Source organism: Dreissena polymorpha, chromosome 12, assembly GCF_020536995.1.
Source record: "Dreissena polymorpha isolate Duluth1 chromosome 12, UMN_Dpol_1.0, whole genome shotgun sequence".
NCBI lineage: Eukaryota > Metazoa > Mollusca > Bivalvia > Myida > Dreissenidae > Dreissena > Dreissena polymorpha.
Genome location: NC_068366.1, coordinates 51,180,236 through 51,199,819, shown reverse-complemented (window position 1 = coordinate 51,199,819; position 19,584 = coordinate 51,180,236). Strand labels below are relative to the sequence as shown.

The 19,584-nt window shown below is 34.5% G+C and overlaps 1 protein-coding gene across 1 annotated transcript in view; it reads right to left on the bottom strand.

Annotated features, from left to right (window-relative positions):
• The window catches only part of LOC127853530 (E3 ubiquitin-protein ligase rnf213-alpha-like), a 69,329-nt gene extending 59,069 nt beyond the window's left edge, over positions 1-10,260 (bottom strand). The window contains exons 1-9 of the mRNA XM_052388084.1: positions 9,934-10,260; positions 8,828-9,355; positions 6,383-7,179; positions 6,028-6,065; positions 4,390-4,515; positions 3,669-3,856; positions 2,276-2,568; positions 1,393-1,616; positions 1,061-1,291 (exon numbers count right to left, since the gene is read on the bottom strand). Coding sequence (XP_052244044.1) covers positions 1,061-1,291; positions 1,393-1,616; positions 2,276-2,568; positions 3,669-3,856; positions 4,390-4,515; positions 6,028-6,065; positions 6,383-7,179; positions 8,828-9,355; positions 9,934-10,222 — 2,714 coding nt within the window. The 5' untranslated portion in view covers positions 10,223-10,260. The remainder of the gene's footprint in view (positions 1-1,060; positions 1,292-1,392; positions 1,617-2,275; positions 2,569-3,668; positions 3,857-4,389; positions 4,516-6,027; positions 6,066-6,382; positions 7,180-8,827; positions 9,356-9,933) is intronic.
• Between the last annotated feature and the right edge of the window lie 9,324 nt (positions 10,261-19,584).

The following is a 19,584-nucleotide window of genomic DNA, read 5'->3' as shown; positions in this document are numbered from 1 at the left end:
AGATGTTTAAAAAAAAATTGGGTGGGGTAGGGGGGGGGGGTAGGGGGGTGAGAGGTGGTATAATATGGGGTGGGGTAATTAATGAGTTGATGTTTAAAAAAAAATGGGGGGGTAGGATTGGGGGGGAGGGATTCTGGGTATGGGGCGTGGGGTATTGTTTGGGTGGAATCCATTGTGGTATTCAGGTAAGTGTTGTTTTATCAAAGTAATAATAAAATGTGATCATAAATAAAGAAGTTATGGCAATTTAAGCAAAATGTTCAATTATCTAAGTGTAAAAAGGGCCATAATTATGTAAAAACGCTTGATACAGTGGTCTGCTCTTGTTTATAGGTTGTGGTCATGTTGGTAAACAAGTATGCAACATATAAAAGCAATATGTCAAAGGATATAGGAAATATTTGGGGTAGTACGCAAACTTTAACATAGATTTATCAATAATATGCATATTCTAAGTATAAAAGGGGCAATAATTATGACAAAATGCTTGGAAAAGTTGTCTGCTCTTGTTTATAGGTTAGGGTCATGATGGTTAACAAGCATGCAAAATATGAAAGCAATATGTCAAGGGACAATGAAAATAGTTGGGGAAGTACGCAAACTTTAACATTTGCTGCATATTCTAAGTGGAAAAGGGGCCATAATTATGACAAAATGCTTGATAGATTTTTCTGCTCTTGTTTATAGGTTAGGGTCATGTTGGTAAACAAGTATGCAAAATATGAAAGCAATATGTCAAGGGACAACAAAAATATTTGGGGTAGTACGAAAACTTAAACATTTGCACGCTAACGCAGACGCAGACGCTAACGCTAACGCCGACGCCGGGGTGAGTAGGATAGCTCCACTATATATATTTTATATATAATAGTCGAGCTAAAAATGAGTGTAACTTATAATATTATAGGTGTACCTTGTTCATGTAAGTCGTTTAATCCTCACATAGAAAAGAAAAGTAAATCGAACTAAACACTACAACGCTGCGTTATGTGAACGAGCGACATTCGACTTTAAGAGAATATAGTATTATAGCAAATTGAAGGTAAATATGAACACATACATCTCCCACTTCTTTTCATTTTTCCAGAATGCTTCTACAGTTTCCTTGATTTCAGCAATACCCCACCATTTTGGTACTGCCGACGCATACGATAGGTCTTCCTCTGGCGGATCATACGGCTGACACATGTCAGTAGCGAAATGCAGTACTGGCAAGCAGAACATCCATGACGGGTTTTTGGGATATTTTGATGTGGCTTTAACTAAGTACAACACGCCTTTCTTCATGTCTCTATAAACAGATGTGTTTTGGAATAATCAGACAGCAATATTGTTTGTATCAACAAGATCAACACATATTTATGTTTAAAATAACATATAAAAAGTACTTACATGCTTTTGAAACATTTCTTTAGCTCTACTAGTTCCAGACAAGACTTCTTATGAGGATCAGGAGTAAGAATCATTGATTTACATACAAGTTGCCAATGTTTGTGTGACAGTGACACCTGTAGTCTATGGCAAACGATTGCTATCGCCATGGCTCTCAGTATTTGCTTCGTGTGATCCTGCTGTTGTAAGCCATCGAAGATAGGGACAAACAATATATCTGCTATCTAAAACAAGAAAACAAAAACGTGTACAATAACATGAGCTCTACTCTATGCAACAAGCTCTCATTCGGGTTTCACAAGGCATACATATTACCAGAATCATGTAACGTGTCAACAGATTAGAAGACGGACATCATTTGAAAACAGTTAATATTTAATATAAAAAAATACTCGAATAACTATTTTTATCACTGAGTGGTGCAGTGAAAGTATATTAAATCTCCTTAACGTCCGAATTTCAAATCAAAGGAAAGGCACTTATTTGTTCTTACTTCGTTTTTTTTATTAACTCTTTTTATCATTATAAAATGTTGTCCCCGGGAAATTCTAGCGGGTGCGGGGAGCTTCAGTACTACCAAGATATTTTTACTCTCGAAATATAATTAAATATCAGGCACTCAAATTTGACTTTGTATGCAGATTTACAGAAATGATCACAAAATTCAACAATTGGCATTTAACTTAGAACTTTTACATCGAACGTTGACGATAAATGCCAGATGAACATGAGTCACTATAGCAACAATTAGTCCATGAACAAAACTATAACTCCAAATTACAATTAGAAACAGGCATACGATTATATATAGCAAGAATTAAGTCAATTATAAGACCGTGAACGTGATTATTATTCCAAACATGTACATATTCGTCAACATTACCTTCTGCAAAAACTCTTCATCTTTGTCATATATGTTTGCATCATACCGGTAGACCTTCCGCAACCCATGAATGACTGCTTCTAAGCTATCTAGTGATTCTTGAAACGTTTCCGATAATAAGTTTGTATTATCGTCCATTCTAAACCAACTGGGAGCAAAAGCACTAACAAAAAACTTAAGGTGCTCTTCAAAAGTTTTCTTCACTTTGTCACGAATGTAGTCCCATACGTTTTGAATCAACCCGGTATCTTTAGCTTGAATAACCATACCGTCATACTGGTGCCAGGTTTGTACTGCATGAAACAGCAAACTAATTTTCATATGTAATAATTGTAAAATGAATTATGGATAAACAATCGGTATTGTATCGTTAATTGTTGTCGCATTCATTTTGATGTGGGTTTGTGTTGAATTTAAGAAGATATACACGAAATGAAAAGCACGTTTTTGTTAAAAAAACATACAAACAGAAAAGCAAAGACAAAATCAATTAATTCCATCACCCATACATACTCTATGACGTAGACAGATCGCGGAAGTTGTGGGATAGAAATGGCGGCAATCATTATCGAAAACACAATTGTGTAGCACAATACGATGTTATACTAATTGCAATGTTATTTGGATGTTATTTCACCGGTATAGTCGTTAGTAATAAAGTATAGTGAATTTCAAAAAAAATATTTTGCTTGTATTTATGCCATGTGATTTCAATGAAAACGTTTCACGAACCCGAATCTAATACATGCGGTATATTACCGCCGAAATATCTTTAAAGATCATTTAGAGTTGCTTTCTTTAATAAAGACGAATTGAAGGTAAATTGGAATGTTTTTTCCGGTCGTGAACAATTGTGTGCACATTTATCAATGACTTCAGAACCACGAGGCGCTTCCCGCCCCTTATAATTTCCTAGTTTATACAATTTGTAACATACTAACAAGTAATAAATTAAAGAGTATTTAATGGGTCTGACTTTGTGTCCGACATGTGGATGCGTTGAATACAGCTTTTATTGTTTTAATGCGTCCACATTCCTTTTGTCTTATTCGATTAATTCCATAAAAAGGTCTTGATTATCACAGATATGCATCTGTCTTACTAATTAAAGATTACACAAACAAATCGTCATCCAGATGTTATATATAAGGGAGTCAGATGCGTCCCTTGCTGTCGCGGAAATAATTTAAGTCTATGATTTTGTTTTTTGCTTAAAGCAATCATCCGCTTACAAATACACACGGGTGTTAAATTTGGTAACTTCCAGAAAAAAACGCGCCTTTTTCGAGCAGGGCGGTCAATAACTTATCGCATCCCACATATCAAACATATGTATATTGTGTGCTTATAAGACATGCATAAGAATATTTAAAATATAAAATAACGTCATTACCTTGCTTTTCCTTGGGTAGAAGCAATTTTCTGTTGTCTGTTTTGCTTTTTGTTCTTTGAATGTAATAATCCTCATAAAAGCACTTACCATCAGTGCTAACAACTGTGTATTTGTATTGAACTCCTTTCGTCAAATTATTTTTATGAATTTTTTTTGTATATGTATATTCGGCAAACTTATCAAAATCTCTGGAAAAAATATGTATTGTTTTCAATCAGGTAAATCGGTATACTTTTACAAAGATAATATGAATTTATAAATCGATTTTAAGGTTGTTGGGTTAGAGCAATTTAGGGTAATGTACGATGTGATCTTGAGAACTCTGGACTTTTGATGAAAATTTATTTTAGTAAATATAGATACACACAAATGTTTATCAAATTAACCTAGAAATTATCATTTTAACGTCGAATGTAACAATTACAACTGGGATCGCCTCTTAAAATCATACACACTGGGTCTATTCACATTAAATTACAATCACCTCTCTGCCTTGTACAGTGTTACGTTGTTACAATTTTAAACTTCATTCATATGTTTAATTTTGTTTAGGCCATATAAAAATGTTCCTATCATATGATGTTCATTACGTTATCTGTTTAGACAAACATAAATTATCTCTCAAATTAAATTTCGAAACAACTAAATTTCGTGAGCAAGGGGCAGCAACGTGTTGGATATTTCAACATGTTAAAATGCTAAAATCGAATGCTAGGTGTACCTTCCTTTCCAAGCTTCATGTGTACATTTTTCGAACTTGTCCAATTCAAATATTAGAAACACTTTCCCTCCTTTTTGCAACATCTTCTTGGAAACCAGAGCATGGAAAATGACGGTGACCAAGTCCCTATAGCAACGCAAAATCAATCGCTTTTTTTTACTGCGTATGGCATGTGTAACAACCAACTATATTGTCATGTGTAAATTGTCATATACCATACCATACATTAGAATATAAGTGTGCATACACACATAGTGTCTTCCTGACACTTGGCAAGGCACTTTAACCGCATAGAACTGAGAAACACGTACGAAAAAAACACGAGATAAGTCTTAAAGTAAAATATAATTTGTATCGTTTAATCATGTTGAGAAAACACAGTTGTGTGACTAAAACGAGACAAAATTATTTAAGAAACTAGGGACAAAATTGTCACAAAACCTGGTTTTCAATTTGAAAAAAAGTCTGATAAATTTAAAATAAACATTGTTCCCCCCCCCCCTTGTGTAAGATTCAATCTATTTTTACTCGTGGCGACCTTGATTTCAATTTGAAAACAAAATGATAAAGGGAGACCAACTCAACAATGTGCATTGTTACTGATTGTTCAAAGTTACCACACATGTTTAAAATCAATATATTTTAAGTCGTGGCGACCTTGACCTTGGAGATATTGTCGTAATTCATTCGCGCGACACACCGTCCAATGATGGTGAACAAATGTGCCAAATGATTGTAAAATCTCACAATAAATGACATAGTTATGGCCCGGACAAGCTCATTTATGGCCATTTTTTACCTTTGAACTCAAAGTGTGACCTTGACCTTGGAGTTATCGACGTAATTTTTTCGCACGACACACCGTCTAATGATGATGAACAAATGTGCCAAATGATTTTAATATTTCACAATGAACGACAAAGTTATGGCCCGGACAAGCTTATTCCGCCCGCCCGCCAGCCCGCTAGCCCACCAGCCCGCCCGCCCGCCGACATTCGCCAATCTTATAACTAGTTTTTCCTTCGGAAAACCCGGTTAATAATATTAGGCTATCATACTTTTATAGTTTATTTTCGAATTACCCATGTTCAAGAGAAAACATGCGTCGTTATTAAATCAGGATAGCTCAACATGTTTTATTTCGACAACAAATTACGATGAAAGTATAATGTATTTTTATTTCAAAAGCTTTATGCAAGAGAACTATATGTATCTATACTTCATCAATCTTTTCTACAATGTACCATCACACGCGTATCTTACCATTACAGACACATTGCCGTTATTTTCATTCATAAAAATGTAGCGAATGACGTAAAATTTACTAGGAAAAATCTTAAGATCCAATATGACGTCGTTTAAATCGAAACTTTATAGTGAAAGTTCTATATTTACAAACAAATCTGAAATCACAATTATATTATAGATTACGATTTATGTAAATCTAGTATTGTTTGTGTCGTAATAAATTATGTCTGTATTGCAAGGTATTTTTGAACGAAACATTGAAAGGTTTGCGATTAAGCACGTAAATTTTACTCGAGTCCCTTCTTTGTCTATAGAAAAAATGTGTCATATTATAACTATTATTGTTAAATATTGAATTAGTAATACATCTCGAAAAACAAACATAATTACCGTGAATTTTCTTTTTGCAGCATTGGTTGTTGAGTCGTCTGTAACAATAACACAGAAGAAAAATTAAAACAGAAAAGGAAATTATACTTTTCAACTATGGTTGCAGATCTTGGAAAATTGTCTTGAAAAATGTATTAGTATTATGTAGATCTATATATGGGAAACAATAATCGACCATGCATATTTATTTATCTTCACTAAGTCGGGACAAAAATAATCATAATTAATGTATGTTCGATAATTTCTTAAATTAATATATTTTCCCTTGCGACAGTCCCTTCAACAGATAAATATCTTATGTAATTCACATACACTGTCCTTAAGACAAATTATTATTGACAAATAAATTTAGTACCGGATGAATAGGTTCATTTGATAGTGGCTCTCTAGTTTTATCAGCGTCCGTCTTTGTGTTTTGATTATAACTATCAGACGTTGTCTTCCTGTTTAGCACCAAATCTTTATCATTGTCACTTTTTGTGGTTTGTGGTGAAGAAAGAGTTAGCTTTTTTTCATGTTCAATGAAAAATGATGCAACACTATTTGGTTCAGTTTGGACTGCCCCTGTATCAACATCGGTACTTTGAAATGCTGGCTCTGTTGCGTCTGTCCCCATCCCAAATACTTTTTCTGAAACAGTTTTAATTTGTGAAACAACGTTTGGAGCTTCGCTGTGATGATTAGAAAAGTCATCTGGAACCTGTTGGATCTGCTCCTTTTTAGCTCGTAGTTGTTCGGATTTTTTCACTTGTTTTTGTTTTTTCTTTTCTTTTAAACCTGGAGGGTTGTTTTTGTTTTTTCCTTGCTCTTTTTGTTTTGACTGTTGAATTGCATTTTTATTTATTTCTTCGTGTTTACTGTTTTTATCAACATCGTGTTCCTGATCATCCGACTCATCAAAATTCGTGCCAGACTCATCCTTATCCGAGCTTGTATTCTCATTTCGTTCTGTCGCACCACTAGCAGCAGTCTCATCATTCAAGAGTAACTGTTGCTTGTTATCTGCACTGTCTGGTACAATACTGCTGTCATCTACACTGCTTTTTGACGCTTCATATTTTGGAGGAGAGTCCAAAACATTATTTGATGATCCTCTATGCGACGTGTCATAGATTTCCGATACATCAACAATGTCCCAGCCGCTTCCGGAAGCTGATATATAAAATATGGACAGTCATAACTCAGCTTTAAATGATTTAATGCTTCATACATGTTTATATATAAACCATGTTTTTACAACGTGAGCCATATCAAAATCAGCCAAATAATATTGAAACGAAGGATAAATACAAGAGATATATTGCTTTTAAAATTGTCCAGAATTAAACTAGATTCACGTGATTTTAAGTGAAATATTTAAGAATTATAATCAAATATATTGAATAAAATGGCTTGCAGCTCATATTGAAAAAAAAAAGATATTCTGACTAAAAAAATGATAGTATTACGATTGCTTGTATCTCCCATAAATTATTTTGGATTTGATATGACAAGCTTAGTTTTCTCGATTAGATCAACGCTATACGTGTGCAGTTAGTTTAAGTTTAAATAAAGACAAGTTGTCGATTTCTTTTTTCACTAGTACGAGTAGCTTTTACCTATTTATTGTTAATATGCTACACATAATCTAGTTGCAGCAAACTTCTGGTACAAGTAACATACAAATACGTCCATTAGTGCACAAGTTAAAAACAAAGGGCAACTATTTTTGGAAAGTAAAAGAGCAAGAGTAAAAGAGTAACAAGAGTTCCGCGGTCGGAGACATATGCACCCCAAACATGGCTTTGATCTAGCGACCCCAATTTCAATAGGGGTTATCTACTGTCCAGGGCAAATGCACATGTGAAGTATTAAGCTAAGCTTTCAATTCGTTGACAAGTTATTGATCGGAAACAATTGTCACACTTATTGTGACAGTGACACGTATTGTGACAGTGACCTTGATCTTTGACCTAGTGACCTATATTTCAATAGGGGTCATCTACTGTCTGAGGCAAATGCACAAGTATCAAGCAAATCGTTGACGATTGATTGATCAAAAACGATTTCCCCCCTTATTGCGATAGTGACCTTGACATTTGACCTATTTCCCCCAAATTCAATAGGGGATATACTGTCCAAGTCCAATGCACATGGGAAGTATCAAGCTAATCGGTTAATTTGTTGACGAGTTTTATTGATCGGAAACAATTTTCACACTTATTGTGCCAGTGACCTTGACCTTTAACCTAGTGACCCCACTGTCAATAGGTGTCATCTACTGTCCAAGGCCAATGCACATGTGAAGTATGAAGCCAATTGATCAATTAGTTCATGAGTTATTGATCGGAAGCGATTTTCACACTTATTGTGCCAGTGACCTCGACCTTTGACCTAGTGAGATCGATTTCAATACGGGTCATCTACTGTCTGCGGCAAATGCTCGGGTAAAGTAACAAGCCAATCGGTCAATTAGTCAATTAGTAATTAATCGGAAACGCTTTTCACACTTATTGTGACAGTGACATTGACCTAGTGACCTCAATTTCAATAGGGGCCATCTTCTGTTTAAGAACAATGCACATGATAAGTATCAAGCCAATCGGTCAATTTGTTGACGAGTATTGCTCGGAATCGAACTGGTCCAGACAGACAGACAGACAGACATAAAGACCGATCGACATCCAACAAAACAATATACGCCCTCTTCTTGGAAGAGGAGTATACAAAGAAAAAGAGTATTGGACCAAATTGACTTGGCAATTAATATCAACTCTTAGTATTGAGGTCAAGTTTATAAATAAACAATATATTTACTAACCTAAGTCAGTAAAACTAGCAGTATTTTCTTCAGTTCCTCTCATGTCAGAATTGCCCTCATTTTCTTTTGACGTTTGTGGCAGTAGAGAAGGTTCAGCAACGCCCGCTAAAGAGGCTTGTGGTAGTATAGGATCCGTTCTAGGACCGCTCGTGCTCGAGTCTTGTTCTTGAACATCACTTTGCAACTTATCGTCAATAATATGAACCGGATTTTCCGATAAAGCAACATTTTTGCTCATGTCATTCTCTATCTGCTTGTTTATAACAATATCACGCTTTTCTATCTGAATAGCCACTGGTTGAGGTCCCTGATGTTGCGTGCTTGTTGTACTTTTCCGGTGGTCGTCTAGTTGATTCTTCATTTGTTCTTCTGGATTAATCTCCAATTGAGGTGCTTGTTGTTGATCTTGCTGATCATCGGAAGGTTTCTTACTTGGTTCCGAATCAGACTTGTCAACAACTGGTATGTCAGTTTCCTCACTCGTTGGTTCCGTGTGAGTAGTTGATTTCAATAAAGAGTCCGTACCGCCTGTGTGTAAAGCAACAGTTAGATGTCAATTTATGACAATTATGTGAAGTTCATATACAACAAATTAAAAATAAATCGTGGTGTGTACGGAATGTGTGCTATATAACTCTTGATGACATACTGTTATAACTGCAGCAACATTTATTTTAACTGAAAACATTAACATTTCAATAAAATAAACTCGTCTCTAATATATATTTAAAGGAAAGTTTAAAAATCATCAGACGTGTTATCAATAAATATTTTAGATTGAAAACTCCTAACACTGATAGAGCACGTATGTTTGTTCAATAAAATGTGTTTATCCTTACGACAAAACGTAAAGATAAAGTTCAATCCAATGTGCAGTTTCCCGTTCTGAAGGTCATGTCAGTTGGAACATTGCATCTATAACGTATTTGTTTGTGGGAATGTTATAAATGAAGCGTAATAAAAAAAGGTTAAGTGGTACGCACATAAATGGTCAACACTAAGATGGGTTAATAAAATGATGTGCAACATTACCCTGATTTTGCTTATATTAAAATTGGTTACTGGTAGGGTTAATGAACGTAATAACATTGACAAAAATGTTTTACCTGTTGACTCGGTATCTATGCACACCTTGCACATCTTATCCGTTACAGGACAGTGTGTGCCACATTTTTGACAACTCCCAATCAAAAACTCATTCGGGTCAACTTTTCTCCCACAGTTCAAACAGAACTTTTGATTCGATTTGATAGCTGCGCCGCATGTTTTACCTTCGTCATCTTTGCCAGCACAGTTTATGCACTCTGCTTTCCTTGGCTCCAATTTTGTGCCACATTCGATGCAGAATTTTCCCTCACTTTGCTCCGTCCCACAGTCGGCATTGGGACACTTCATAGCTTGAAATTGTGTATGTTACATCCCAGACTTAAATGGTGTAGGTTACATCCCAGACTGAAAACCAAATCATAAAACATACCATTAGGGCTCAATAACTAAAAAATGTAGTAAACTATTAAATAGTAGTATATATTGCGCAATAATAACGCTATCTATTCTATGAAAGCATAAACTATGCAAACAGGATATGTGTTTGCTTTCGTGGTAATAGCGTGAATTATTTTTCTCAGTAGAGTGAGAAAAAATACATGTTCACGAGCGCTTGCGCTATTTTTCAAAAAAAATAGTGGAATTAACATTAAATCCTATTTGTCTTTACATCTGTTTGACGATAGTCTATGATAAAAGGCACAATACCTTCAAACAAACATTAAATGTTTTAATGTTTTCTTTTCTTAAAAGTCAAGCTAGTGAGAAATTATATCCGGAATTATTTCTGCAATATTTTCAATGTTTCATTACCTAGCATTAAATAAAAACAATTCGAACATGACGAACGTTTTACATTGATCATGAACGCCATTGAAAGCCTTGGTAAGTCTTCCATAGTGTTAAGTGCAAGAGGCCTGAGCGATTTTAAGGTAACAAAATTGTTTCAGGAGACATATTTTTACATCAAAAAATCGTGCAACCTTAACGTTTGACCTGTTGACCTTTATGTCGTTACCCATGAGTTACCATAACTCAAAGCGTGTTCTACATTTCGTGCGGATCGCATTTCACTTTTCGAACTAGACCTTTGAGATACTTTTCTTCAAAAGCAATCGGCGTCTTCCATTCTACACAAATATTTATTTGAACGTACAGTAAACAGTTTTCAAAATATAGCAACGAATACAATTGAGCAATACACATGTGACCTTGACTTCAAATAGACGCCCCACTTCCCCCTTCGGCATATCAATTTCGTAAAACGTGTTCTCTACATATCGTAATGCCACTTATGTTCATTTTATAATCCAAAGTGATTTTCCCCTTGGGCCCCGAAATGAATATGGGTCGTCCGTTCATCTCATGTTACCAAAACATAACAAGCGGAAATGCGGACCCTGTATATGTAATGGCCGACAGATGAAACATATCTACCAAACAAACTTGAACTGATATATACCCCCTACTTCTTCAATTTCGAAAAAAGTGTAAATGCGACAGTAAAGCAGGTGAAATCGAAAGTACAATAACATATAGAACTTATTCAAGCTTGATTCAATTGCATCAATACACCATCTTTAATTTTAATCTGATTTTTAACATTCTTATTGTGGAAAATACTCATACCTATGCAATGAGAGACCTTTCTTCTATACTCAAAATTTAAGAAAATGAAAACGTGTGTTATGTTTGCTTCTTCAGGTTTAAACAAGGTAAAAATGTTTATACAATAAATGTGTCGAGGAATATTAATGGTTTCACACTTATAATTTAAAACATGCTAATCAAGCAGACACGTATCTTTACAACGTAAATATCGTTTCGTTGTAGTGTATGTTCACAAAGGAGTCCGCTAGTTTTAAACGATACATATTGGACAAGATAATCGACAAGGAAGAAAAATATTATATAACCATTTCTTGAAACTATGTAACTATCTATATTATAAGTCACAACTAAGAATTTTTATAATACAGTACTATATTAAATAACATTATTTATTTAAGTCTAAACTTACCGGAATAACATTAAACTACAGATTTGTATATAACATTACACAAACTACAATCAGACGCATTAAATCCCGTTTTACACCATTCATGTTACGTCACTGACTGAAATGTAAAAATATGAAATTTTTTCAGTCGAATACTCTTCTCATAAGTCACCTTGGTCGATTTACGCGGTTAATTGCATAACAGTGTTCAAAAACACGTTTAAACGACATTATTTGTACAATGAGTAAAGCGTTTAATTTACCTTCTATTCCAGCCTATGTTCTGAGTTGTATTGTCAGTCTGTAAGAGTTTTACAGAACAACAATTATTGAAAAAACGAAACTACATTTTCAGAAAATGACCTCCGCTAATTATCAGTATGTGTCACAGCACGTGGTATGGTGGGATAAAATAGAAGTAGGATCTAGATACAGAAAAACTAGTCCATTTTTCGAAAATGCACCTTTCTTGTTTCATGCGTATAATGTCCATCACATTCGTGCAGAAATCGCGTTTAGACGACAACTTGCTACACAATGCAGATATACATGAGTCATTATCGTTGCGTTATCGCTGTGTATACATGTTTATCAAAGCGTAACTACATTAAGCTTTATAAGGCAGACAAGTTAAAATGCCTAACGTATAGACTGATTAATCGCCAAATATAAACCAAACGAGTACAGTATCGGTGTTAACAATTTACCCGTAGGCCCAACCAGCATATGTTGCTCAGTCTTTGAAAAGCCTTTAAGGTCATAGCTTTTTGTTTCAACTAACATCGCTTACAAATTTGGGAAGATAGATCGGCTAAAATTAATTTTCGGTTGACATTTTGTTTACGGTTCCATATTAACTAGGATGTGCAATAACTTGTAGAAATTTTGTAACTGTAAGTCTAGTATTTTATCTTACGGTCTAGGTCAGATTGCACGCTTCCTGGCATAAGCTCTTATTTTGCAGCGATATATTATGAATGCTCAAATATCTTAAATATATATAGAAAATTTAACCTACGATAAAACAAAATGTGTGTCACCCTTTAAACTTAATATAAAGGTAAATATAAGCAGTGTTAAAACCTAAGAGCATCCGTCAGGTGACAGAAATGAAAAGAAGATTTCCCAGAAAACGCACCATTATCGATCAAAATTATGAAAGTTTTGTTGTTGTTGTTTTTTTAATGCTGTCGACGCTTTTTGAAAATGCTTCGTTATATGTTGTATTACAATGATAATAATTATATAAATGAGATATGATAACTCAGTATACGACATTCCAATTAACATCCAATCGCATGAAATGTAAATACAATAGATACAGTATAAACATCATTACCACATTTGTATTCCGGAAATTATGCAATGCCCCTCCCACTCTTGTACTAAAATGAATCAACAGTGTCAAGCAGAGTTTTGAGAAAAAAACAACAAAAAACAAGTTTGCAAAGCATGCCCATCATCAAATAAATTTACGCAATACATATACTCACGGTTTAGCGACTGTTAAACCTACTCTACTTTCTCCACCCAAATCACATGGAAAACGAAAGTAAAACAACATAATTCAATACACGGAAATAGAGTGAACACACTATCTACGGTGTCGTTTTGGGGCCTGTTGTTCTCGTTTATATGTAAGCATACAGTGCAAAGCAGTTGTTGTTGTTTTTTTCTAGTTGTATTATAATCTATGATATTCATAACATAACCATATGTTAATAATTATATTCATGTCAAAAACCTTGCCATCATCAAATAAATTTACGCAATACTGATACTCACGGTTCAGCGACGAACAATAAAGATGTTCATCTGTTAAGGTTAATGTTAAGTGCCAATACGACCCCACATAGAAGAAAATGAAAAATATAAAAATGATCAGTAATACTCAAAATAAATTAAAGAAATGTACATATGGTTTAAATAATTACATATCATTTCCATATATGTAAACATTTTCAAAAAATGCAATCACAAATCTTAGTAATTATGTCATTATTAGCAAAAATATTCCAATGTATGGCAAATTCTCAAATTCATTAAAAAACACACAAACGTGAACCAAATAAAACCACCAACAGTATAGGCCAGTTATATTTAAGGTACTACTACCATTGAATTGCGTCAATAAAGCCCCACAACGACACTGCGTATTTCAAAATTCAACTCAACTGAACTCATATATAAAATATATTTCATGAAACTATATCATTTTCATATTATCTCCATAACAATGACGCTTACGTGAAATTCACTCATTCAATAGAATTTTTATAAATTTGAGTCTCTTCCCGATTGAATTTCATCTGTCGTCCATCTTGGTCAGCAGTTTTGTATTGATCCGCATTTACGAATTTATTAAATATTGCTTACATATTATATTTATTCGATTAGATAACTTGAAAATAACTCATAAACAAATTATAAAAATTGAAGAACAAATTGATCGGTAATAATTTATAAATTATCGAAATTAAAAAGAAATATTTTTCGAATATCATTCCGGCGAATAATGGCTGAAGAAGTAAACATTACAAGACAATAACAATGCATTTTCGATTGATGACGATCGTACCGCATATACTGTTAATCTATGAAATGATAAAAGAAGAAGTTAAATGGCCGCTTAATGAGATCGGTAATTATTAGTTAAACTAAGTGAACCGACAAAGCGACTTCTGAAATAGAAATGAGTCAAGATACTGCATGCATATGAATAAAGCTCGGTTTTCCAATTTTAATACAAATCTATTCGTTGAAGGGGCACCACAGATGCGTTTTATTCGATACGAGAATTTGAGTTACTTCCCTTGAACCAAATGTTATAATCGTGTTAATTATGTTTTACTATTTCAGGTTCAGCAACATTTTTTAAACCCGGATTACATAGATAAAAATTATAAAAGTACTTCGACATAAGCAGAAATTCACGCATTTAGTCCCGTTGCTGATGTTCGAACGATATTTTGAAAAATACCTTGCATTACAAATTGACAGCTTCCCGATTAATCCAATGGTGCTTAAAACATAAAGATGGCAATATTCGCTTTCTTAGTTATCAATATTAAATAAAAATGTACAATGCATGACCTCCTGTGTTAAAACTCAACATACTATTAGTAGGTTAGGTAAAGTGGGAAGTCAAAGTGGATCTGATTCATGAATCATTACACATATGGTCCTGATTGCCTTTCAATCATTAGTTTATGTATTTGATTTTTTATTTGCTGCGTTTACTTTATGTAAACCTATAATTATCGATCCATTGGTTTTTGACCTGTGTTGATTCGCAGTTATTTTGTACGAAATGCTTATACAACTGGATATGACATGTGTGTTATTTATTTGACATATAAGGATATTAGTAAATTAGTGATTGCATTCCCGTATTTCTGTATTCTGAATTGCGTATTTTAAAGCGTCTAAATTGTTACACTTCATTTGATTCTATTTTGATTAATCATCTTAAGGCTTATAATGCTGCTGATCATGATCATCACGATAACCTCTACCATCACCATGAACGCAACAACCACAACCGTTATTTCTGTCGTGCTCACGAATTTAACTTTTTCATCATCGATATTCAATCACAATTCAATCATGCGCTTACCACCATCACATTATATAGAGAAATATATTATACATTAAAAGATAAGTTGCATGTTAAAACTGATGTGCTGTTCCCTAAATTAAAGCACATCATATAAAACGAACAAATGAATCATTTCCTCGCATTCCCACGCTTACTCGGTCTACCGCCTACGTAATATATTGCAACTTAAGATTTCAAGTTGACTGTTTGAGCTAAATAAAATTTCTTCACATTTATGAACAGGTAGGTTATTTACACCATTTAATTAAGAATCAAATTGCATCCCAGCGAGCGACTTATATAAACTTAAGATATCAAAACAAACTTTCAACCCTCTCACCAAATGCTTTCAAAAAGAAAACAATCAACGATAATAATGCAAATGGATGTCTTAGAAACAAAAATTCAAAATAAATATGCGTTTAACGTTGTAAGACAAATATATATATCTTATCCCGCGATTTCGAAAATATACAATATAAACCGATTTTCTTAAAATTATACTGTTTCATTGAAATAGACGTCAATTAACTTTTTGCTAAGTGACGCCGTTTTAACATACGTGCTTTTATTGCAGAAATTGTCAGTGTAAAGTAACCACTATATTATCGCGCGCAACAAATAAGTAAGTGACTAATCAGTAATTAAAAAACATCTTAATGTTTTACCAATTATTTTCACAACCTCTCACAAATAAGCCCATTAATATTTGGATAATTGTGAAATGTTTGCGATATCACAGCAAAGTACGTATTATACCGTTTTGTAAATGCTTTCTTTACAACGCGCCATGGGTTGCAAGTTAACCACCAGTCAACGTCTTTGTAATTATTTATTAATATGATGCTGCTGCACTATTTAATTTAATTTGATATGAGATGCATGGACGTCGAATGAGATTACCATGATATAAGCGTGATATTTGCATAAATTTAGATTTTCCAATTTAATTTTGTTGTCAATTTCGTAATCGAAGTCGCCGAATCTCAATCATCTCGTATTTCATTCCAGTTCAAGAACATTCTCACACGCTTCAAGCCCATTTTTGTTCAGGTTTGAGGTTGATACGCATTTGCCTCGCTCTGTGAAAATGAGGGATTATACATGTGCGTAAAATGTCCGCAGAGTCCACACAGGCTAATCATTGACGACACTTTCCGCCTAAACTGGATTTCTTTTTTAGAAGAGACTTATATGGCAAGCGGTTCGACGCATAATCCCAAGAAACAAGGTTTCTCATGAGAACCTAGGTTCTCTGAATAAGAACCTAGGTTCTCGCTTGAAGATTGCACATGGCCCCAAGTTTTCAAATGAGGACCTAGGTTTTCATGAGAACCTAGGTTCTCATTTGAAAACCTAGGTTCTCATGAGAAACCTAGTTTCTTGCGGTTCGACGCATAATCCCAAGAAACTAGGTTTCTCATGAGAACATAGGTTCTCAGAATGAGAACCTAGGTTCTCGCTTGAAGATTGCACATGGCTTCAAGAACTTCAAGAACCCAAGTTTTTAAATGAGAACCTAGGTTTTCATGAGAACCTAGGGTTCTCATTTGAAAACCTAGGTTCTCATGAGAACCTAGGTTCTCGCTTGAAGATTGCATATAGAACCCAAGTTTTCAAATAAGAAACCTAGTTTCTTGGGATTATGCGTCGAACCGCTTGCCATAGACTTTCTTTAAATGAAAAATATCATAATGGGGAAAGTGCGGACTGCACAGGCTTATCTGGAACGACACTTAAAGCACATGCATTAAACCCCTTTTCACAAAGCACAGCCCATGTGAATTCATTAGACAGCCTCGTGACTTTATACAAAACTTAATTGCACCATACAGCACCTAATTAAGATTCATGATCATAGTATTTGATTTGTATTCAGCCCATTTTGCCGATTCAACAACCAGCGTGTGATTTTCAGTGCTTTACCGCCATGCACGTTATTGATCGGATAATAAACAACGGTTCAATTTTGTTGATCTGACAATTATCAACGATGTTGGTTATCGGGCAAAAACCAACGATTTACTTTTGCTCTTCTGGAAATAATTAGCAGTCTAAATGTTTTATTTTTGTGTTAAAATGTTTATGTAACGAGTTCAATACTGTATTTATTATAAAATAGCAATAACATAAGTAGTGTTAATGCAGTAGTACAGACAAGAAGCGATCATTTAGATACGGTGTCCGGTATTAAAAGAAAGCCTACAGCATAACCGATACATATATCACATGTTATTATATTATGCTGCCTTCGCATCTGGCGCCGCGCCATTTGGAATTCGATCATTATTCCCGATTATGCACGCCCTGTCTAGATAAGCAAACCAGTGCACACAAGTGACCCATGTATACACATTTAGGTAGATTTTAAAAATATTATCGTTAACATTTTCAAGTTAAATTGCCATGCGGCGAGATTTGAAAATAATTAATGAATTTGATGAAGACTTGTTCACAATTTTGCAAATCAGCAAAATATAAAAAAAAATGCCATAGACTAATGTATGAACTAATCATTCCACCAGAGTTTAAAATATGCATGCATAATATGTCAAACCGGCGTTTTTGTAAAACAAATTGAATGCACACACATACACAAGCTGATCTTTCATATACATTTACTTTCGTTTTCTTTTGGCTTGCAGGAAATAGTTTGTATCTTAATTTAACCCATTTATGCCTAGCGTCTAGAAAAATGGCCTTGGCAAGCAGCGTAGACCCAGATGAGACGCCGCATGATGCGGTGTCTCATCAGGGTCTGCGCTGTTTGCTTAAAGGATTTTCTGTAAGAAATACTATAAATATAGAAATAAATACACTAGACATCCCTAATTTTGGAAATAAATTAATCCAATTTAGAAGGATGGGAGAGTCCACTAGGCATCTTTGCGTTAAATTCATAAGATGTTTTGTTAATACGGAACAGTGCTTGATGCGCGCACATCGCCTAACGCGATGTTCACATGTTCAATAGAATAATCCCTGTCCCTATTTGGCGTCAAAAAGAGACAAACACTACATTTCAATTTATTGCGCGCATGGTTACCTGCGTGTACTTCCGGCAAATGACGACGTCTGTGTTCTTAATCAAAATTTATCTCTATTAGCCAGACATTTAGAGTTTGTGTAAGTATTATACTAACTGCTGACTATAGTAAATGTGAAATAAAATTGTCGTTTAAGGTGTCCAGGCGGGGAAGTCCGCTTCGATGTCAAATGTCCCGACACATGTTGCATTCCATCTCGCACGATACCAAGGCCAGAAAGCGGTCAGCCTATCTGGAAGCCAGAGTAAGCTATCGGCAGTTGTCCGTTTTCTATCAATAACACATTCTGGCGTCAATGTTCTATTGTGAAAAGAAGAAGTAGTTACGCAATGATATATAAATGTGAACTTTTGATGTAAGGAAATAATACTCGTCCAATCAACAATAAACCGACTCTCTTTATTCTTTTTTTTTTTTTGGGGGGGGGGGGTGGAGAGTTTGTTTAAGTTCTTCGCGGCGTTCACCGGATGTTTTCGTAAATGCTTCGATCATCGGACACCCACATGAAATAATAATTACATCCAACAGTAAATGCTTGCGAAATGTACTATTGCGAATAATATATATCAGACTTATACGGCGGCATTGATATTCGGTGATTATAAGTTAAATTGAAATGTCATTTTCAGTTTGTTTTATCTCATTTAATGTCTGTAGCCATATTTTAAGCGGCATAGCAGAACTTATCGATTAAGGATGTGTGGGATAGTTTTATTGAGGTACCACATTTCATTTCAACTAACTTAATTTGAAATGTAGTTAAATCCAACCAAAGAGAACGCAAATTCCGTCGAGTTAATTTTAGTTTTTAACATAGCCTTGCATAATTATTGTAATTCCCCACTCTGTGTATGCAACGTCTGCAGTATTTTAAATAAGAAATTCGCCACTTGCACACAAACTCACTGATGTATTGTGCACGCAGATTTAATTTGATTACGATAGTTATATGCACCGTGATATTCGAGTCGACTTAATACAAACAGCATTCAGTTTGTGCGATGAGTATATCGACTGAGTGGGTTGGAAAAAATAAACTTGTGAAAATTGTATTGTGAATGCTTAT